Source organism: Geotrypetes seraphini, chromosome 11 (assembly GCF_902459505.1).
Source record: "Geotrypetes seraphini chromosome 11, aGeoSer1.1, whole genome shotgun sequence".
NCBI lineage: Eukaryota > Metazoa > Chordata > Amphibia > Gymnophiona > Dermophiidae > Geotrypetes > Geotrypetes seraphini.
The window spans coordinates 8,819,889-8,843,707 of NC_047094.1; the positions used below are offsets into that span (position 1 = coordinate 8,819,889).

At 45.4% G+C, this 23,819-nt stretch overlaps 1 protein-coding gene across 1 annotated transcript in view; it reads right to left on the reverse strand.

Annotated features, from left to right (window-relative positions):
* Positions 1-23,819, reverse strand: part of MYO15A (myosin XVA) — a 204,666-nt gene that overhangs the window by 47,759 nt on the left and 133,088 nt on the right. Inside the window, exons 39-47 of the mRNA XM_033914963.1 lie at positions 21,483-21,604; positions 19,220-19,279; positions 19,039-19,114; positions 13,121-13,236; positions 11,738-11,856; positions 6,963-7,104; positions 5,506-5,617; positions 3,036-3,110; positions 533-738 (exon numbers count right to left, since the gene is read on the reverse strand). Of these exons, the coding sequence (XP_033770854.1) occupies positions 533-738; positions 3,036-3,110; positions 5,506-5,617; positions 6,963-7,104; positions 11,738-11,856; positions 13,121-13,236; positions 19,039-19,114; positions 19,220-19,279; positions 21,483-21,604 (1,028 nt within the window). The remainder of the gene's footprint in view (positions 1-532; positions 739-3,035; positions 3,111-5,505; positions 5,618-6,962; positions 7,105-11,737; positions 11,857-13,120; positions 13,237-19,038; positions 19,115-19,219; positions 19,280-21,482; positions 21,605-23,819) is intronic.

Below are 23,819 nucleotides of genomic sequence, written 5' to 3' on the forward strand. Positions count from 1 at the left end.
GATTTGCTTGCTTTGCCTTCACTGTATGCAAATCTATCACATGCGTATTTATTGCAGATGTTCTGGAAATCCGATTGGTGGGCTGTGTTCTGAGGACTGGGGTGACCATTGTTTCTTTAAGCCAGTGTATTGCAAACCGTGAGCCATAGCAAATTCCAGGTGTGCTCCGAGATGCCGGGAAGGAGGAGAGGCGCCGGTCGACTACTTAAAGGACGTGCCGATGACTCTCCTCCTCGCCGGCGTCTCTCCTCCCCTCCCCGCACCTCCCCTCCTCCAGGATCAACCGGCAGCGAAGTGACAGGATCAGGGTCGCAGCCGGAGGGCCTCCGCACATGCTCAGATGTCAACATGATGATGTCATACATGCATGTGACATCATCGCGTCGACGTCTGTTCACTTCCGGAGGCCCTCTGGTCGGGGCACCGGGTTTAGTGTGCTGCCGCGCTGAAAAGTTTGCAGGACACTGCTTTAAGCACTCCGCCTCTGAGGGTCCTTAAGTGGCTTGCATTACAGGGGATATTTTTCACTTACATCCATCTTCCTGTCCAGTTCCTGAGCCACAGCTGTGGAAGCCACGGCCACGGCCACAGCTGCTGAAACAGCCACCTTGCCCTGCTTGTTTTGTGGCTCTTCTTTCTTATCTGCAGGCAAGTGGATAAAATCTGGCGCAGCGACCGACTGCACGCACTGTGAAGGGAAAATCCCAGACCTTCCATGGATGGCTCCAAACTTCCATCCTGCATGACGTAGAGAAACAGTTACAATCCTGCCAGAAAGGGAAGTCAGTTTCTTTCCTTCCTTAATCCACAAAGTGCATCCTTCACCCTTCAGAAAATCCTGCAAAAGGCAACTCTGTGGCCCTTCAAATAGAAACATGGCAGATAAAGGCTAAATGGCCCATCTGCAGCATCCACTATCTCCTCCTCTCCCTATTGGCTAAGGCTCTAAACATTTGCATCTCCTCTTCCAATAGGCTAAGGCTCTTAATAGTTCCATTGTGAGGTCATAGAGCTTTATGGTTATAGAAACATGATGGCAGATAAAGGCCAAATGGCCCATCCGCAGCATCCACTATCTCCTCCTCTCCCTATTGGCTAAAGCTCTAAACATTTGCATCTCCTCTTCCAATAGGCTAAGGCTCTTAATAGTTCCATTGTGAGGTCATAGAGCTTTATGGTTATAGAAACATGATGGCAGATAAAGGCCAAATGGCCCATCCGCAGCATCCACTATCTCCTCCTCTCCCTATTGGCTAAGGCTCTAAACATTTGCATCTCCTCTTCCAATAGGCTAAGGCTCTTAATAGTTCCATTGTGAGGTCATAGAGCTTTATGGTTATAGAAACATGATGGCAGATAAAGGCCAAATGGCCCATCCGCAGCATCCACTATCTCCTCCTCTCCCTATTGGCTAAGGCTCTAAACATTTGCATCTCCTCTTCCAATAGGCTAAGGCTCTTAATAGTTCCATTGTGAGGTCATAGAGCTTTATGGTTATAGAAACATGATGGCAGATAAAGGCCAAATGGCCTATCCACAGTGACATTATTTCTTCCTCTCTCTAAAAGATCCCAAGCCTTCTTGAATTCACACAAAGTATGCTCTATAAAACATCACTAGCATCATAAATCCTACATATAAGAATTTCTAACACATCTTCCCTGTAATAAAAAGGCATGAAGGTGCTGTAAGTGAGACACACAGCCACACACGCAAAGAAATGGATATACTCAGTGGTATAGTAAGGGGGGGCGTCCACCCCAGGTGCGGTCTTCCTAAAAGTACGGCACCCCTCCTCCTCTCCTTGCTCCGTGCGCACGCCCCTTGCCTTCCCCTCTACCTTTTTTACTTCTCCGGCTCGAGGTTGTTGCCCAGGACCCGCGTCTAGAAAGTGACATCACAGGGCGAGCCGCCACTAATGTGGGCATGCTGCTCACGCCAGAGAAGTTAAAAAGGTACGGGGAAAGGACAGGGGGTGCGCGCACGTGGCCTGGGGTGGATCGGGGAGGGACGGGGTGAGGGCAGAGACAAGGGCGGGGGAGGAGTGCCACTGCCCCGGGCGCCTCTTACCTTCGATACGCCACTGAAAATATGGGACAGATTCTGTAATTGGGTGCCTAAAAAGATAGGCACCTATTTCGTGTCATCACACGTAGGCCAGGGTTTTAAAAGCCTCCGTTATAGGCGCTTAAGTACTTTAGAGAATCACGCCTAATGGCTTCTAAGTCCTCTCCGCCCCTAAATGGACCAAATCCTTAATGCTCCCCACTTCCGCCTTAACGTTCCCCTTCTCCACATTAGAAAACAGATCAAAATCTCTTCTTTGCAACAGATCAAATCCTTAACCCTCCCCTCCCCCTCCTCAACGCTTCCCACCTCTTCCTTTACTATTTCCCCACCCTTCCAAGATTGTTGCTCCCCCCTCTCATCTAATATGCTTTGTTCCCCCTTCTCATAAATCCAATTGTATTCTCTTACAGTACATACTGTATGTGCTCTGTATTAGCCCTTCCCTCACCTAAATTGTCAATGTAAACTAGTTTTGACCTTTTGACTGCCTTGCTATGTTCTTCTTTTCTCAATCGCACTGTATGTAATTCATCTATTTGTTGTGAACTGCCTAGAACTCCCTGGGTATGGCGGTATACAAAAAAATTAATTATTATTATTATTATTATTAATAAACACGCCTACTTTGGCGTTAGGCCAGGCGCGTTTCATATGTAGCCTATCACCCAATTCATTTTTATTTTTTTTCAATTATGAGCTTATTAAAGGTCATAATTGAAACCACTACACAAATTTAGGTGACTACCGTAGGCGCCTGTTTGTTTAGACCCCTTTTCTAGAATTTCCCTCCATGGGCCCAAGCGCTTAAGATCAGAAAGATACATAAGTATTTCTCCTAATACTTAAACGCGCCCTAATAATTCACTGTGACAACTAACACTTGATGTGTTTGAAAATGTAGAAACGGAGGATTCAAACGGGGGGGGGGGGGGAAGCACCCCTGCATGGCATTCAAGGAGACCCACCAAAATCCTGGGTGCCAGGCCTCAGCTCCTCCAGGTACAGCACTTTTTTCCTCACGATGCAGCCGTAATTCTTGTCTGTCAGCAGCCCGGGGGCATATGAAGAAGAAAGAGGAGAATTAAGGCACGAGAAAAGTTATGTTTGCAATATAAATAGAAAAACTTGGGGTAAATCATTAAAGCAGCCATATTCTGAACCGGATTAGCAGACACTGAACAGGATAGCAGAATGATACTCCTTTTGAACACTGGGCTTTTGATCTTAAGAAATCTCTAAGCCCGTTACATTAACAGGTGCTAGAATAGATGTGTCTGTCTGTCTTTCTTTCTGTCTCTCTTTCTCCCTGGTCCTCTGCCTGCCTATCTCTCTCTGTTGCGCCATGCCTACCTGTCTCTCTGTGGCCCCCTTCTGTCTCCCCCCCCCAAACAAACCAAGATTGCTGCCTGCTCCCCAGCACACCCCTCCCCCAAAGCAGCCCCCCTTTCCCTCTCCCCCCTCCACTTCCCTGTGCAGCAGTAGTAGCCGGACACCTCGCTGCACCTGCACCCTGTCCACTTCGTCCAGGCCGAAGGACACCCTCCTGCCGTTGCTCTCGGTGCCACTCAAACTGCCGCATGTCACACACGATGCAAATCGAACATGGCCACGGAAGCACACAGCACGACAGCAGGGATCACTGCCTCCTAAGCGCGCATGCGCACTTAGGGTTTCATTATAGAGGATATATATATATATATATGTTTGGTAACAAAGCAAGTTAAAGAACTTAGTCTCCATCGAGGGCTATACACTTAGTCCAGCAAGTTTCCAGTTTATTCATAAGCTATTTTTTCCTACGATATAAAAACCTGGAAACTCGCAAAACAATTTTTACATTGCTCCTTCTTTACTGTGTATTATATATAGGTGTGGATTATATCCGTCTTCAGAGTATACACAAAAATACAGTGTGTGTGTATATATATATATATATAAATATATATATATATATATAAACACACACCCAAGGGTTGATTCATAAATCTTTGCATCTATTTTCTTCTCTCAAAAATACACCAACACTGAAAATCTAATAAATACCCCTCAACAATCCCACCCCCCAGCAAGAGGGATGCTCAATCCCTCCCACCACCAGGATCCCCTGCCAACCTCCCCCCCAACAACTCCCCCTGTACGTTTCCAATGTTGGCCAGCTTGAGGGATGCCTATTCTCTCCAGCTAGCAGGCCCACCTCTTCAAAATGGTGGGCCTACCCCTTCCCGGTGCTTACATAGGAGGAAATACTTTTAAAGCCAATAGGAGGAAATTTTTTTTCACTCAGAGAATAGTTCAGCTCTGAAACGCGTTGCCAGAAGTTGCGGTAAGAGCGGATAATGTAGCTGGTTTTAAGAAAGGTTTGGACAGTTTCCAGGAGGAAAAGTCCATCGTCTGTTATTGAGAAAGACATGGGGGAAGGCACTGCTTGCCCTGGATCGGTAGCATGGAATGTTCCTACTATGGGGATTCTGCTTGGAATGTTGATATTTGGGGTTCCGGAATCTTGCTACTCTTTGGGGATTCTGCATGGAATCTTGCTACTCTTTGGGGTTTCTGCATGGAATATTGCTACTCTTTGGGTTTTGGCCAGGCACTAGGGACCTGGAAAGGCCACCGTGAGAACGGGCTACTGGGCTTGATGGACCATTGGTCGGACCTAGTAAGGCTATTCTTATGTTCTTGTAATAATAATAATAAAAAAGAAAAGACATCCAAGCAAAGCAATTTCTTCCAGGGCTCCATTCATTCCAGCCTGGAACCCCTAAATGGGAGCAGCCCCTCATGAAAAGCTGCAAAGTACATTTCTTGTGGAAGTGAGAAGAAGCTCTTATGAGAACTCTTTCTTGGTTCAGATTACAGAATGCGGGAACTCATTTTCCCATCCCGTTCTTTTCCTGTCTCTGCCCCATTCCTAAAAGCTCTGTCCTCATCTGCACAAGCCTCAAACCCTTTAAATTCCTAAGTAGCAACATTCTAGAGCTCAGATTGTGATGTCATAACGCCTTATTCCACCAATGCCTAAGCTCCGTCCTCATCTGCACAAGCCTCAAACCCTTTAAATTCCTAAGTAGCAACATTCTAGAACTCAGACTGTGATGTCATAATGCCTCATTCCACCAATGCCTAAGCTCCGTCCTCATCTGCACAAGCCTCAAACGCTTTAAAACCCTAAGTAGCAACATTCTAGAGCTCAGATTGTGATGTCATAATGCCTCATTCCACCAATGCCTAAGCTCCGTCCTCATCTGCACAAGCCTCAAACGCTTTAAAATCCTAAGTGTTCGAGGCTTGTGCGGTTAAGGCAGAGCTTACAGGAATGGGACAGTGACAAAACACGCGAGGACGGGATTTGGAAATTGAGTTCCTGTGGGGATGGGGACAAATTTGTCCCCGTGTCATTCTCTAGTTCAGATTATATCTGTAGTGTACACTTACCCTTCTCTAGCCCCTCCATTGACTGCAAGTGGATGATATCCCCTTTGTGGAAGTTGAGAAGGCTCCAGTCATCAGTGATGTGGCTCTTCACCGCTACCACATAGCTGGAATCCTGGAACATAAAAGAACTTCTCAAAGGGTTTTAATTATTGTTCATTTGTGAATTATCTGTATGCTGGCTGACATGTACGCTCTGGCACAATGGAAGTGTTTAGGACTGCAATGGAAGAACCATAACCATCGGATCAGATGTGCCTGCACAGTTCACAAAGGCAGAGATATGGGTATCACTTGAATGTTCAGGCCCTTGACCTGACTGGGGCACAGGGCAGCCATTTGTCTCTTTTCTGTGGTCTTTCTACTTTTCCAGGTATCGGAGGTTTTTCATTCCCTGCCCCAACGCCATTGTCATTCCCCAAGTGTGTGGCCAGTTACTCACAGTCAGTGACATAGTGAGGGGGAGGGGTCTGCCCTTGGTGCTGGCACCCATCCTTTTCTCTGCGTCCCGCTCCTTCTCTACCCCCCCCCCCCCCACTACCACATGCTCACTTTCCCTTATACCTTTGTAACATTTGCGGAGCGAGCAGCAATCCCAACCTGCTGCTCGTTCCAGCGTTCGCTCTTCCTCTGACATCACTTCCTGGACCTGCACCTAGGAAGTGATGTCAGAGGAAGAGCAGACACTAGCAGCAGGTTGGGGGTTGCTGCTCGCACCGCAAACATTAAAGGGGTGTGGGGGAAGGGAAGGGGTGAGCACACGTGGCAGGAGGCGGCGGGGATGGAGCGGGTGGGAGTGAGGTGGGGTTGAGAAGAGGGCAGGGGAGGGACGCTGCTATTCCGGGCGCCTCTCACCCTCGCTACGCCACTGCTCACAGAGCAAATGTTGCCCCTTCTAAAGCCTCTGGCACGTCTATGTCTTACTCACCAAGGACGCTTGTTCAATTACAAAAGCCTTATTCCCTGTCTCTTTTTACTAGTAAGATGAGTGATATCAATTTAAATGGCCGGCTCTCCCCTTCCCCTCTTCTCCTTACAACCGATTACTATGCCAGCAGCATAGCGAGGGAAGGAGGCACCAAGGCGGTGACACCTGGCATTGCCGTACCATGCACCCCTCATACTTCACTGTCACGTGTGCCCTCCGCATACCTCTTCTCTGTCGTGACACCCCCCCCAACCGCGTACCTCTTCCAAATCTTCAGTGGCAGCGAGCAGTATCTCCTATCTACTGCTCCAACCAGCTTCAGCTCTCCCTCTGATGTCACTTCCTGGTCCCGCAACCAGGAAGTGATGTCAGAAGGAGAGCTGAAGCTGGTTAGAGCAGCAGGTAGGAGGTGCTGCTTGCTGCTGCCGAAGATTTATTAAGAGGTGGGTGAGCAGAGAGGAGAAGAGGTGCCAGCACTGGGGGCGCTCCACCCCCTCGCTACGCTACTGTGCACAGAGGACACAGTTCCTACCTTCTTGAGTTCTGTGAGAAAGTAGTCGATCACGGCTTTCACCTGAGGGGCTTTGCATGAGAACAGAATCAGCTTCTCACTGGTCAGGTTGAATTCCAGCATGTTCTCTGACGGAATGGTCACAAAGAGAATATCTGCATATCTGATGGTAGGGATTGGGGGGGAAAGAGTAAACACACGGGGTGTTGTTAGTCTGAATCGCCAACCACAAGAAACGTTTCCAATAGTCTCCACTGGCTTGACAGCAGTCCAAGAGACATCAAAGAATAACTTTTTTTAAAAAAATTGGTTAGATTTATATCCCATCCTCCTCAGAGAGCTCAGAATAGATTATAAGGTTGATATACAGAATACATAGACAAACAGATGATGAATTTACATGTGTACAGTAACAGTTGAGATGGGCTGGAGTGAACTTTGACAGAGACTCCAGTAGATGGAACCCAGAGCTCTCGGTTTCTAGCCTAGAAATATCTAAGAAAAAGGACCATTTAAATTAAATGATTGATTTATGGAGCATGTACGGTTGGGCAGACAGGATGGACCATTCGGTTCTTTATCTGCCATCATTTACTATATTAGAGAGAGTCAAGATTAGCATACAATTTAGTCATTTTAAGTTAAGATATGGTGATTTCCAACTTCAGTTAACAACCAGAGTGGATCTAGTTCAGGCTACATTCGAATATATATGGTCTGAAGGGAGTGACTGGATTTAGGGGAAGAGGTAAGCTTTTATTGATTTCCTGACGTTCAGAAGTCGTTTGAGGGATCTGAAGTGAGGAGGCAGTTGCTTGGTAGGGACCTGAGTTAGGGTTACTAGACGTCTGTATTTACCCAGATGTCCGGACGGCTTTTCAAAACCCAGCACTTTGTCCTGCAGCCCACTGCCTGACTTTGCCAGCATCCCCCACCATACTTTTCACCCAATCAGATTTCAGCAAATTGCCCTCTCCCTGATATCTTTACAATCCCAATCAGACCCCAGCAAACCCACCTGCCTCTACATAATATACAGTTTTGAAGGGAGCATTTCTGTTCAGCTCATTGCCTGGGAGTTAATTTGTGATAGGCCCTGCAAATGGGCTCCAGCTTCTGGATGCCTCTGAGCCATGACATGCCGGCAGAGATGGTGCAACCAAGGGCATAACTTCTATGAATGTGGGGAGGAGTTGGAATGTGGCAGCCGGGGGCTCCGGGGAAGAGAAGTGTATTGAGCACAGCAAAGCTGCCTCTAGAGGTCATGGCAGCCATTTTGTGAAGGCAGCCTTTAGCAGCAAGAGTGTGTGGGCGATGCTCCTGACCCCATCGGACCACCTGGGATATTAGGTAGGCCTAGAGGGTCTATCTTGAATGGTAGGTCTGGGTGGGGAAGGGGTGTCGATCATATCAGGGTATTGGGAAGGGGGCCTATGGACCTCATTGGGGGTGGGGTGGGGGATCGGAGGAAAAGTCAGTAGGTGTTTTTATGTGGGTCCAGGCCAACATTCAGACAGTTATGTGGGCCCTGGCTGAATATTGGTTGAGATTTGCATAAGCTCTGGATGGGCAAAGGCCAGATATAGCCCAGTGCTGAATATATGAGCCTAATTCTGCCCACAGCTATCAGCATTAAAAAAAAATCACTGACTACCATGGGTCGAGTATTGACCGACACAATCTCTTCCTCTCCCTTAGAGATCCTTTGTGCTTGTCCCATGCTTTCTTGAAGTCAGAAACAGCCTTCATCACCATGCATCCACCACTCTTTCTGCACAGAAATCTCTCCTTTCACTTTCATCCTATGGCCTCTCAATCCAGAGGTCCTTTGCAACAGAAGAGACCTACACTTATGTTTTCCTGGACATCTGGTAACCCTAGCCTGGAAGGTATTTAAATGTCTCTGTGATATCTTCCCTCTCCTGCCTTTCTTCCAAAGGTTACATACTAAGATTTTTAAAGTCTCTTCCCATATCTGATCGCGAATCAGAAAATAATGGTATATATTGAAGAACTAAGGTCAGTACTGGGCAGACTTGCCCGGTCTGTGTCCATATATGGCTGTTTGGTTGAGGATGGGTCTGTGGACGGTTTAGAAGGGCTGGAATGATCTTTGATGGAGAATCCAGTAGATGGAACCTAAGCACAGGACGGGGCAGAGCTTTGGGTTCTGACCCAGAAACAGCTAAGAAGGAAAATTTAAATTAAGTCAGTAATTTAAAGAGAGGGTAAGGTTGAGCAGACTGGATGGACCATTTGGGTCTTTATCTGTCATCATCTACTATGTCACACAAACACCCCTCAACAACCAGGGCTACGTCTCAGATTTTATAGAAAAAGGAGAAAAAGACCTCAGTGTCTAACAGGGGCCATAAAAGAGCTTCCCAAATAGACAAGCCAGACTCAGACAGAATTTGAAACTGGCAGACACATCCTTGGTCAAAAAAACTCCTTTAGACTCAATTAATATTCAGAGTCACACATTTCGTTTAGTAAATTCTGTTTCAATTTTTCAAAAATATTTTATAAATAGTGTCATAAAAGTCACTTATCTGAATAGATAGATGTTTAGACGTAGTCGTGGGGTTAGAAAGCAGGAACAAAAAATGCTCCGTGGGAAGTCAGCTGAAGGCTAATTCCAGTATCTCCAATGCAACACTTCCATTATGGAACCAGGGCCATTATGGAAGTGTTGCATTGGAGATACTGGAATTAGCCTTCAGCTGACTTCCCACGGAGCATTTTTTGTTCCTGCTTTCTAACCCCACGACTACGTCTAAACATCTATCTATTCAGATAAGTGACTTTTATGACACTATTTATAAAATATTTTTGAAAAACTGAAACAGAATTTACTAAACGAAATGTGTGATTCTGAATATTAATTGAGTCTAAAGGAGTTTTTTTGACCAAGGATGTGTCTGCCAGTTTCAAATTCTGTCTGAGACTGGCTTGTCTATTTGGGAAGCTCTTTTATGGCCCCTGTTAGACACTGAGGTCTTTTTCTCCTTTTTCTATAAAATCTGAGACGTAGCCCTGGTTGTTGAGGGGTGTTTGTGTGAAATTGTAATTTATTGGACATCCCTTCTTGTGGATTTTGTATTTTATCATCTACTATGTTACATGTGCTTTATGCTCTGCAGACAAGCTGGATGTTGTGCAGAAGCCCTCCAAGGAGGGAGAGTTAAAATATTGCACTTTCAATTATAAAAGACTGACAGGTCCAGGGAAATACAGAATTCTAATCTGAGCCGATAAGCCCTAAAGGATTGCACAACTCATCGTGAACATGGGTAGGGTGGCCAGTTTCAAAGGTTAGATAAATTACAGCTATACTCGCTCGAGGAGCGCAGAGAGAGGGGAGACATGATCGAGACGTTCAAGTATCTCACGGGCCGCATCGATGCAGAGGAGGATATCTTCTTTTTCAAGGGTCCCACGACAACAAGAGGACACCCGTGGAAAATCAGAGGCGGGAAACTGCGTGGTGACACCAGGAAATTCTTTTTCACCGAAAGGGTGGTTGATCGCTGGAATGATCTTCCACTTCAGGTGATTGAAGCCAGCAGCGTGCCTGATTTTAAGGCCAAATGGGATCGATACGTGGGATCTATTTGCAAAGTAAAGGCAGGGGAGGGTCATTAGGGTGGGCAGACTGGATTGGCCGTGGCCCTTATCTGCCGTCAATTTCTATGTTTCTATGTTTCTATGATCCTGCCCTTTGCAGACAATGTTCCCATTGAGCAGCTGGAAGCTGTGTGGGACTCCTTCACCGACATTCCTTCTGGTGGGAAGTGATGATAAAATATTGCACTTTCAGTCACAAATGCCTTTGTTTGAATTTCAGGGGCACTTTTACACGGATACATTTTCAGTTTGAAATTTGGCCAGATTTTATCTATATAGCCAGAGAAGGGGCTAGGCCATTTCAGTGGTAAGCCCAAAATTACAAAAATAGTGGTGATGTTCAGCGAGGATTACCAGACGTCCAGGGGTCTGGATGACTTTTCAAAACCCGGCATTTTGAAAAACCTCCTCTCACTCAAGTTGGGCAACTTGAAACTTGATGTAACTCGTTCATCCATCATTGTATCAGCAAGCATACATTTATATGGATAAGTTATCTGTTTAAAATTTTGCTGACATATTTGGCGATCTGACTTGGACAGATATTGCAGCTGAATACCTGCATAAGATATAGAGATAATTTGTTCATTTTTAAGCCGTCACTGGCCCATTGTATCATCCTTACAGAATGGCAAACCTTTTAGTTAAAGACATGGCCAGCTGTAAACACTAGATCTAGTCGCCTTAATAATAATAATAATAATAATTTTATTTTTCATATACCGCCTAACCAAAAACGGTTCTAGACGGTTTACAACAAATAAGCACTAGTCATACAGTGAAGAATACAATTCTAAACAATGTACAATGAATAAGAACTAATCCTACAGTGAAGAATATGATTTTTTTTTAAAGTACAATTTAAAAGAATGGTTCTGAGCAGTTTACAACAAATAAGAACCGAGCATACAGTAAAAAAATGCAATTTAAAAGGTAATACATTACATAACGGAAGCATAAAATTATTAAATGAGAAAACCAGTTAGGATACCAATTTTTCACACAGTTGGGTCTTCAATAATTTTCTAAAATCAAGATACGAAGAGGATCCTTACATAATTTTACCGAACCAACCATTCGATTTGGCAGCTTGAAAAGAGAGAGTTCTCTCCAGAAATCTTTGGTAACGACATAATTTAACGGTAGTGCTGCCTGCTGTCTCCACTTACCTATAGCTCTGAAGGACCCTTAGTTGCTCTGGAGATGCATCACTGCTTCTGATCAGCTTCAGCAGTTTAATCCCTGTATGGGAAACCCCAAGAATCTGGATGCCGGTGCCAACACTGCCCTGAAAGCAAATTGAAAAGGGAAGGTGCCGGGGAGAGGGGAGAGGACAACTTGTGTGAGGCCGTCAGGCAAGATAACATTTCTTCTTCAAAACCTAGAAACTTCATCTGCATCTCATTCTTCCCTGACCTGATAAAAAAGGCACGGCTCTTAAAAGCTAGCCAGAATCATTCTATATTAAGGAAAATGCTCCTACAGACACTTCATCCCACAGCTTTGGAACCAACTCCCCCCTCAAATCATTGATGACCTTCCGAAGAGCAGTGAAGACCTTTCTCTTCAATTAAAGGTCCAACCACAAACAGTCCTCTCTGATCTCTTTCCCGCCAACAACCACCAGCTGGCCCAATCTTCTGTAATTCCCCTCCAGGAATTCCCTATGAATGTCCTCAAGTTACAGCCTTGCCCTTTTGTGACTGTATTGTATAGTATTGCATTGTAACGTATCGCCAAATGGACTGTCCAATGTAACTTCTTTGAATGTTGGCTTGTAACCCGTTCTGAGCTCCCGGAAGGACGGGATAGAAATTGAATTAAGTAAATAAATATGGCTTCAGAAAAAGGAGGATGGATTGAGACATCCAGATTTTACTTCAATGGAAGTAAAATCTGGATGTCTCAATCCATCCTCCTTTTTTTGGAGCTATATTCCATTGCTTTCAATGGAAGTAAAACCCGGATATCTCAATCCATCCTCTTTTTTTCTGGAGCCATATGGTAACCCTACCAGTAAATATATATGTTTGATGACGAGGAGGCCTGGTCTTTAATTTGTGTTTCGAAGGCCAGGAACTCCTTTCTTAAATCTCCTCCTTGTAGAGCTAAAGGTAAATATTTTCCCTTTCCCACCCACAACCACATCTCTCCAGGAAACCCCCCGCCCCTTTTTATTTTTTTTGGTTAAATACAGCTCCCCAGTGAGACTAGATGGTTTGCAAGTAAAAGAATGCCTTTCCCAGAGAGTAACACTCAACACTGGCAACTAACTGGACCTCAGATCTTTAAACTAACTCACAAAATGGCTGCCAAGACCTCTAGAGGCAGCCTTGCAGTACTTGAGCCAAACTGTGAAGTAGGAGTAACCCACCAGGTCATCATCGGGCAAAATGGAAACACATCTCTGATAATCTGTAGCATCATTGGTGAAATTAGTGTTTGAAATTTCTGAGTGACTTCTAACCCCTGTCCCTCTTTCTTTTAACCCCCCGTCCCTTTATCAGTCACCTCCCCGTTTCTCATGGTCCTCCCTTGCTTTCAGCTCTTACTGCTGCCGGGAAGAGACGCGAGAAGTAGACTTCCCAGTCCTCCTTGGCCGCACTCACAACCTTTCTCTTCGCTGTCTCGGTAGCATCAGCGTTGGGAGCGTCCAGCCCGTTTTCCTCTGAGGTGAGAAATCACAAAAATGTTTCCAGTATAATTGCAAAGATTTAGGAGTGAAACATGCGCTACAGCTGCCATATAGAATTCATTATGCTTCTCAGGATATCTATTTATTTAACATGTATACTAAACTCTAAAGCTGGAAGCTGGACTTGACAGCAGATCTCTAAACAGCGTCTGCATTTTTGAGAAAAAGTTCAAAGCATTAAGAAAATCAAGACCAGCAGAGATCAGTGCTGAGACTCCAGACTTCAGATGTCCACTCTGGGATTTGAGCCGCTCTGGGGCAATTTTTCCTCCCTTATCATCCACACCAGACCAGGTCAGAAAGTGAGCTCTGGGACAGCTGGGAAAGTGAGCTCTGGGACAGCCGGGAAAGTGAGCTCTGGGACAGCCGGGAAAGTGAGCTCTGGGACAGCTGGGAAAGTGAGCGCTGGGACAGCTGGGAAAGTGAGCGCTGGGACAGCCGGGAAAGTGAGCTCTGGGACAGCTGGGAAAGTGAGCTCTGGGACAGCCGGGAAAGTGAGCTCTGGGACAGCTGGGAAAGTGAGCTCTGGGACAGCTGGGAAAGTGAGCGCTGGGACAGCCGGGAAAGTGAGCTCTGGGACAGCTGGGAAAGTGAGCGCTGGGACAGCCGGGAAAGTGAGCTCTGGGACAGCTGGGAAAGTGAGCGCTGGGACAGCCGGGAAAGTGAGTGCTCCGCTTCCACTCAAGCTGTAGGGCATAGCTTTCCTGTACTTTAGGCTCCAGCAGCCCAAGCACCAAATTTAAACTGAGCCGGCTTAACTACAGCCTCCCCCTCCCCCTCCTATTAATTGCACACTCCGTTTAAGCGCACATGGAGACCCGGTCCAAAGTGCATGTACTTAAGCAGTCAACTGTAAACATCTTTGGTTCATTTCTGTCTGCTCTACTGTTTGCTGAGCGCATTGCAAATTGCCTGGAACAATAACAGTAGGAAGCAGATGATTCATACGTTGAAATATGTAATAACTATGTAAATAGATGTCACTGCTAAGAGAAGTGACAGAAGACGTAGGAGGAGAGACTGGAAGCCCTGAATATGTATACCCTAGAGGAAAGGAGAGACAGGGGAGATATGATTCAGACGTTCAAATACTTAAAGGGTATTAATGTAGAACAAAATCTTTTCCAGAGAAAGGAAAATGGTAAAACCAGAGGACATAATTTGAGGTTGAGGGGTGGTAGATTCAGGGGCAATGTTAGGAAATTCTACTTTACGGAGAGGGTGGTGGATGCCTGAAATGCGCTCCCGAGAGAGGTGGTGGAGAGTAAAACTGTGACTGAGTTCAAAGAAGCGTGGGATGAACACAGAAGATTTAGAATCAGAAAATAATATTAAATATTGAACTAGGCCAGTTACTGGACAGACTTGCACGGTCTGTGTCTGTGTATGGCCGTTTGGTGGAGGATGGGCTGGGGAGGGCTTCAATGGCTGGGACAGTGTAGATGGGCTAGAGTAAGTCTTAACAGAGATTTCGGCAGTTGGAACCCAAACACAGTACTGGGTAAAGCTTTGGATTCTTGCCCAGAAATAGCTAAAAAGAAAAAAATTTAAATTGAATCAGGTTGGGCAGACTGGATGGACCATTCGGGTCTTTATCTGCCGTCATCTACTATGTTACTATTGTAGTGCTGTGCAAAGCCGAACATTCAAGCCCGGACAACTTTACTTGTAACTTGAACACATAAAACCAAGGAATCTGTGTTTATCGACAAATTACTTATCCCACCCGATCCACCCAGAGCACTAAGATCTACAACTCAACATCTATTTTCCGTACCCTCTTTATAGACGATCAGTACTCATCTTACAACATTCTCAGTGACCGCCCCCACGATTTGGAACTCCTTGCCTGTACACGTAAGAAACAAAAGGAATTGACCCCAAAATATCCACAAAGAAGAAAATCAAGAGAAAACCAAAAAAACTCTGTGGAGTGACGATGTTCCTAAATGGACTTTATTTGAAAGTATCAAAGTTCCAAAGGTACACTAAAATCATCCACATAAAATAATTCCATCCACATAAAAGTAAATCATCCACATAAGAGCCTTAAAGGACCTAGTCCGCTAGGGATACAGGACCCAACACGGTCCACGTTTTGACAAAAAGTCTTCTTCAGGGGTCCCTGGGGGTCCTATAAAGGTGAGTACGTGGGAAACAATTGTGTGGTGAGCAGGAAGTGAGACACTGCTTGCGTTTGCAATAGAAAGGGGACCGTGTTGGGTCCTGTATCCCTAGCAGACTAGGTCCTTTAAGGCTCTTATGTGGATGGAATTATTTTATGTGGATGATTTCAGTGTATCTTTGGAACTTTGACACTTTCAAATAAAGTCCATTTAGGAACATCGTCACTCCACAGAGTTTTTTTTGGTTTTCTCTGTACATGTAAGAGAAATTTAAAGGGGCATTGAACATTAATCTTCCTCTTCTTTTTTTTCCCCCCCTCTTTCTTCTCCCTCCCTACTTTTCTCTCTCTTTCATTTCTTTCTAGCCAAAGGTATACAGCAGCATTACGTTCATTTCCCCATTCCTGTTGTTTTTTCCATCAATCAGAAACACCACCACCACCACAAAGGTGAAACTGCCTTCAGAACTGGATTAAAACGTGCACTTTACTGCATAGATTCTGAACATCAAAATATGCTTTGATCTGGATAACCACCCCCTCCTTACAAAAACTTAAATTGCTTGTCAAGACGCCTCAGCCCCACCACTCCCAGGGAGTTGTATACGTTATAGTGTGCCCATGTGATCTTGTTTACATCGGCCGTACGAGTCGCAAGATCAAACTCCGTTTGACGGAGCATAAGTCTCGAATACTAAATGGGGTGGTTCAGGCTCCTTTGGTAGAGCACTGGATGAAATTTAAACACACTATTCAGCAATTACGATGGCGAATCATTTTTAAAGGGACGGATGATGATGGAGGGGTGGGTGATTGGAGAGGTTTGAATGAACAGGAGCAAAGGCATATTTTCTGGTTAAACACGGTAGAACCGTATGGGTTGAACAACATGATTGAGTGGGGTTCCCTATTATGAGTAGAGTTGGGCCAATGGCCAGCCGGGGGGGGCGGAGATGTCTGAACATCTGAACAGCTGAATGGTATTTAAATCAAATTCCAGTACGCCGCCGCCATCTTGAGCTCTTTAACTTTCTGGAGTCGGATGACAGTGGCGCACCTCGGTAAGAATGAAGGGTGAAAGTAAACTAGTTAAGATAACGGGAGGGGGCGGTTTATTACTAAAGTTAACGGCCTCTGTTCTCTATGTATTTATCTTTTAGGGAGACCCTTGAAAAAGCATGGTAGTCGTGCGAAACATGTTGGGTCTGGCTCCCGTGGTTGGCTAAAAGTTAAGTATTATCCTAGAAGGACTGTAATTTAGTGCAATGAAACTGTGAACTTTACTATTTAGATAAAACAAAAAAAGAACCAAAAAAATATATAAAAACTTTTGGATACTTGGATATTTATATAATACATTGAGACAGCTAAATCAATGACTGCCAATGATGAAGTTCCACCGATGACTTCCCGCGATTTGAATGGTACTTTCTGCGGAGGAGTGGTGGGGCTGAGGCGTCTTGACAAGCAATTTAAGTTTTTGTAAGGAGGGGGTGGTTATCCAGATCAAAGCATATTTTGGAGTTTGAAACTTATATTAGGCACCTGGATAAAGATTTTTGGTTAAGGCCAATATTAATACAGGCTTGAAGTAGATTCTGAACATGGCATATGAGAGCGTTTCATGCGAGAGCGAAGAGATTCATGCACATGTGAGGAGTGGAAACGCCACATCGGAATTTTTTCTACGTTTGGAGGCATTATTTTAAAGAGTGCAAAGACCCTTGAGGCAGGCAAGAGCCGAAACACTGTCAGTGTCAGGTCATATGTCTTGGTCAGAATCTATGCAATAAAGTAATCCAGTTCACCTTTGCGGTGGAGCTGTTTCTGGTTGGACTTTTGGACTCCCTTTCTCTGTTATTTGGCTTGGGTTTTCTTTCCTAGACTTTATTGTACTTCCTCCTCCTTCCCTCCTGTTAAATGTCTTTTTTGGTCTTTGAATTTAGTTTGTATATGTCTGTCTTTGTTTTAATCTTGTATTCCCCACCCACCCCCGTTTTTACTAGTATTTATTTTATTTATTTAAAAATGTACATACCGCATACAACTATGCGGTTTCCATATCACATACATAAAATCTTGTTTCCCTACGATTATCACATCTAACATAGACATGTCAAGATAACATCGTTAATTGTCCCTGTTATAATAGGGATAGAGCCCAAATTCAATCAATTCAGAAGTACAAACAAGCTTTAAATCATACTTTGATGTCAGAAAAGTTCTAAAAGGCGATTATTACATTACATTACATTAGTGATTTACTGAAATATATCTTAGCATAAGAAGGCATTGGCAAATAAATGAGTTTTCAGCATTTTCTTAAAATTTATTCTCCCCAGGCAAGGCATTCCATAGTTCTACGCCAGCCACAGATATCATTGATGCTCCAATCCAAGCATGCACAGTCGACATTCTACCCTCCAAACTTAATTTCTTCCCATTTACATCTCTAAGCTCTCTTCTCGGTTTAGAGTACCCAAGAGCCCGTCTCGAAGGGCGAAGGGTAACGCGGGGCTGGGAGCCCCTATGTCGCCCGTGAGGCAGGTTAGCAAGGGGGAAGGAGAGGAATAGGAAGTTTAGGAAAATAGAGGGGGTGTGGTTCGCGCTAAGAAGCTAGCGCGTGATTGGCTGAAGGGAGCGAGGGCGGCTTGGGGGAAGTTTTAAAGCCGGGACCTTGGAGGACTCAGTCTTTTCTGGGTTCTCCAAGGCGGCTTTTTTCCTCGCCCACCCGCCCTTTATTGGTGGCCTTGGTAGCTTGGGTTGGCGGGTCTCCCAAGCTACTGGGTGCTGGGGCTCATCCGGCGATGAGCGGTGGGCCAGCTGGGAGCTGTGCCTTGGGGTCTACTGGCTCGGTTAAAGGGGCATGAGGTCATGCCCCCCTCAGACTCTTGCTGTTTATGGCGGGGGCGGGGAAATTTATTGATGGTTACACCGGGTAGCTCGGGAGGAGCTTGCAGATTTGTTATATTGAAGTTAATGTTTGTGGATGTTAATTTATGCAAATTAATTTATTAGCTGTTTTGTTTAATAAATTGAGCTGCGGCTATATTCCAAATATATGTGTGGTCTCTTAGTTATTTGGATGGGATATAGGGAGGGGGTGTATGGGCGGTAGTGGGGGCTATCCAGATCCCGCCGTTAATAGATCTCAAAGAATTCTTGTAAGATCTTTGGGGAAGCAGGATACAGTGTCTGATGTATGATCGCTACAGTCTTAAACTGCACTCTTAGCTGCATAGGTAACCAGTGTAGTTTCTCCAACACAGGAGTTATATGGGTACTCCTAGGAACCCCTGTGATTAATCTTGCAGCGGAGTTGATAAGCATTTGCAAAGCCCTCAACTTCCCTTTCACAACTCCTAAGTATAGTGAGTTACAATAATCCACCCTACTCAGGATCAATGTCTGAACCACAGTACGGAAATCGTGTGCTGGTAATATTGACTTCAATCTACAAAGCATTTGAAGTTGCATGCATCCCGCCCTGATTAGTTTTAATATTTGGTTTTCCATTGTCAAACAACTATCTAAGCACACCTAGAATTCAGGATAGGTGAGTAATCAAATTTTAAATAAACTTGAACACCTCCAACAGGGTACGCGCTCACCGAGGAATTATCGTAACCACCAATTAAAAAAGTCATTACCCAGCAACAATTTCATTTTTAACCTTTCTTCTCTGGTGACCCTGATGCAGGCCTCGGAGAGGGTGTCGTGGAGAATCTGAAAAGACCAAACACACAGGGACACAAATGCAACTGTGGATTCAACACGGTAGACATTCTTTCTAAATATTCGATACCTCGTCAAGTGACTGCAGAATCTCACCTGTTTGTAAATCAGATCCAGAACCAACGGGTCACTGAGGCTGTCCTTAGGATAGAAAACCTGTGCCAAAGGGAAGAGAAGCCTCTTAGTTCAAGGTCCCAGACATACTGCAATATAACTGCCAACACTGCCAATTTTTTTCCTCTGTTGTAATCCAACATCAAAGACGAAGTTGAGCCTAGTAAAATTCCCTGGATCCTAGATATGTTCTGTGGTGTAGCAAGGGAGATGGTGGTGACCAGTATTGCCGTGCCCTACGCCCCATGTATCTCTTGAAATGTTCGCCTGGGTGAACAGCATCTTCTACCCATTACTCGTGCCGGCCTCGGTTCCTTTCTGATGTCACTTCCTGGTCCTGCAACTAGGACGTGACATCAGAAGGAAGCCGACTCCAGCGCGAGCTGCACGTGGAAGATGTTGCTCGTGTTGGTGAACATTTAAAGAGGTACGCGGAGAGAGGGTGGCGAGGAGGAGAGGCACCAGTGAAGATGGTGCCTGAGGCGGTCAACCCCCGCTTTCTACACCACTGAATAGGCTGCTCAAATGTGGACGGCCCAGGGCAGATGCGTGTGCAAATTAATTAGTTATCAAGGTATCATCAAGCAATATTTAAAGTTAATTGGCCACAATTTGGGTTCCTGCATGCATCTGCCCTAGTCGCTATTCTATAAAATCCACACCTAGAGGGGGTAGCGGTGGGAGGAGTATTGGCGGATCAGGGGGCGCTACTAGAAGTTAGCTGCGAAGCTATAGAATAATGGGAGTGAGTGGCGCAGTGGTTAGAACTACAGCTTTAGCACCCTGAGGTTGTGCTCGCTGCTCCTTGTGACCCTGGGCAACTCACTTAATCCCCTCATTATCCCAGATAAGCTAGGTAGAGTGTGAGCCCACCAGGACAGACAGGGAGGGGGGATGCATCAGGAGGGGGAAGGGCCGCTGTTATGAAGAGGCAGGAGGGAGTGGGCATCCCTTCTGCCTGATTTTCGACGGGCAGTGTCGGAGGGTGGAGGGTTCTTTAGCTGGGTGGGTCTGCTCTGAACCCCCTAGCCCACTAGATCACCAGGATGTGGGAGGGGTCGGGGAGATCAGAAGACAAGGGGTGCTCAGTATCTGGGGTGTCGAAGGGAAGGCAGGCAGGCAGGTGCGCGGCAACAGGTCAGAAAGGAAAAAAGGTGCTGGCACCCCCACCAAGACGGCGCCCGGGGCGGACCGCCTCCCCGCCCCCCCGCCCCCCCCCCTTACTATGCCACTGAACGGAAGAGCCTTAGAAGGCCTAAGTTCAAAGTTGGCGCGGCTAATGACAAAAACAATCTTAGACATTCTAAGGTGCCTCCGTAGACGCAATTCTCATGTAAGATAAGTGTCTAAAATGTAGGCCAGGGTTTAACGCTTGCTTTGCACAAGAATTGTGTCCACAGTCTCGTACCAGCGCCTAATGTCACTTCCAGCACAAGCCACACCCACTTTGACCGTAGGCGCTGGTAGGTTCCTCTGTGGATGAGACATTGGCAGCCTTCAGGCATCTACATTTTTTAAAAATGAGTTATTAATTGGTTTTAAGCGACACGGTCAATTCATTAATAGCCAATTAAGTTAGGTGACAGTAGGATATCCACTGCCGCTTAACTTTCAGCGTCCCGACAAGAATCAGGGCCTGTCTAAGTGAAGTGCCCAAGTTATACCACATAAAACACAGTCCTATCTTTATATGGTGTCACTTAGGCACCCTTCCCCTTCGTATATTGCTGTTTCCCCTCTTATTCACATTGCAAATATCTTCCTGTAAACAGCTTTGATCTCTTGTACCATGTTCTGAACCCATTTCGCACTATAACCTGACCCAAAACATTTTGCTTCATGTTGCAAACATCCTGTATTCTCATTGCATGTATCTTCTTGCAAGCTGCCCTAATCAGATGTATCCTGTTCCAAACATATGTATTTTGTTGTAAACATATGTCTCTTGCTCTAATCACTGCATTATTCTCATTGTAAACCGCTTTGAAATTATGGTATAGCGGTATATAAGAAATAAAATTATTATTTATTATTATTATTATTAAATGCTGACGATTGCACTTAACTGGCTGTGCTTTAGTTTGTTCCACAAATTTGAATATTCAGTGGCAAAGCCCAGACACGGCTCGGCAGTGGTGGTCAGCGAAGGGCAGAGCACCATCGGTTGGATATTGACACTTTATGTGTTACACGTAAATACAAAATACACAAGAGAGGAATTAGAACTGGGTTCGGTCTCGCATACCTCTTTTCTGACATATATCTTCCAGGGGACGTTGCAATAGGAATGGTACGCCATGCTGGACTGTCGATGAAGCTGCGTCTGGATCTGTTCCTGCTCAGGTGCCAGCTCCCGGGAGACCGTAGCTGAAAAGAGGTCAGTACAGAGCGTGATAGCCTCCTTGAACGATGCCCGTACAGACCCTACCACTTTTCACTCCGTCAAAAATGACAAAGACTAGGGGACACTCGATGAAGTTACAGGGAAATACTTTTAAAACCAATAGGAGGAAATATTTTTTCACTCAGAGAATAGTTAAGCTCTGGAACGCATTGCCAGAGGTAATGGTATGAGTGGATAGCGTAGCTAGTTTTAAGGAAGGTTTGGACAATTTCCTGGGGAAAAGTCCATAGTCTGTTATTGAGAAAGACAAGGGGGAAGCCACTGCTTGCCCTGGATCGGTAGCAATGAATGTTGCTACTCTGGGGATTCCGGAATGTTGCTACTCTTTGAGGATTCTGCATGGAATGTTGCTCCTATTTGGGGGTTCCGGAATCTTGCTACTCTTTGGGGATTCTGCATGGAATGTTGCTCCTATTTGGGGGTTCCGGAATCTTGCTACTCTTTGGGGATTCTGCATGGAATGTTGCTCCTATTTGTGGGTTCTGGAATCTTGCAACTCTTTGGGGATTCTGCATGGAATGTTGCTCCTATTTGGGGGTTCCGAAATCTTGCTACTCTTTGGGGATTCTGGAATGTTGCTACTCCTTGGGTTTTGGCCAGGTACTAGGGACCTGGATTGGTTACCATGAGAACAAGCTACTGAGCTTGATGGACCTTTGGTCTGACCCAGTAAGGCTATTTTTATGTTCTTGTAAAGCCGCATAAAAATCTCAACTCTAAAGTAATGCTATCATCCCAAAGCTTGGATTATCTGCCAGAGCTTGGAGCCACATCTGGAAGTCCTCCGAGCATGCGCAGATGTGTTGACATCACACACATGCTCGCATGAGTGTGACATCATCACGTCACATCCACAGATGTTCAGAAGCCCTCCAGATGTGGCTCCAAGCTCTGGCAGAGCCAGGGCCGTCCACAATCCAGACCAAGTGCTGGGTTTTCTAAATCCATCTGGACACCCGGACGGTCCTCTAAAAAGAGGACATGTCCAGATAAATCCAGACATCTGGTAACCCTATGAATACCGGCACTTAACTGCATAAGTGCCAATTTGGCCCTCAAGTCTTCTCAGTTTAGCTGTCTGTGGTGATATTCAGCAGCATTATCCGGTTAAATGGCGCTCAGTATCAGCGGAGAGCCCCGCACAAGCGGTCTAACCAGTCAGGAGCCTTCCCTGCCTGGTTACATCCCTTTGGATATCATAAGAATAGCCTTACTGGGTCAGACCAATGGCCCATCAAGCCCAGTAGCCCATTCTCACGGTGGCCAATCCAGGTCACTAGTACCTGGCCAAAACCCAAAGAGTAGAAACATTCCAGAATCCCCAAAGAGTAGCAAGATTCCGGAATCTCCAAATAGGTGCAACATTCCATGCAGAATCCCCAGAGTACCAAGATTCCGGAACTGCAAATAGGAGCAACATTCCATGCAGAATCCCCTAAGAGTAGCAAGGTTCCAGAACCCCAAATAGGAGCAACATTCCATGCAGAATCCCCAAAGAGTAGCAAGATTCGGGAACCGCAAATAGGAGCAACATTCCATGCAGAATCCCCAAAAAGTAGCAAGATTCCAGAACCGCAAAAAGGAGCAACATTCCATAGAGAATCCCCAAAGAGTAGCAAGATTCCGGAACCCCAAATAGGAGCAACATTCCATGCAGAATCCCCAAAGAGTAGCAAGATTATGGAACCTCAAATAGGAATAACATTCCATGCAGAATCCCCAAAGTGTAGCAAGATTCCGGAATCCCCAGAGTAGCAACATTCCATACAGTATCCCCAAAAAGTTGCAAGATTCTGGAAACCCAAATAGGAGTAACATTCCATGCAGAATCCCCAAAGAGTAGCAAGATTGCGGAATCCCCAGAGTAGCAACATTCCATGCTACCGATCCAGGGCAAGCAGTGGCTTCCCCCATGTCTTTCTCAATAACAGACTATGTACTTTTCCTCCAGGAACTTGTCCAAATCCATTAATACTAAAATTAACAGGAGGCTTCACAATGAACCACCTTTACTCTGGCACCAACATCTATGGACAAAGCATGATTTTGCTGGTAGATTCACAGTGACATTGCTCACATTAACGCTTGAATATCAGTTGAAATATTAACTTGCTACAAATATAAATGAAACTGTAGCGCAATGAGAGACCTGGAATCTCGGAGCTTTGGCAGCAGTAA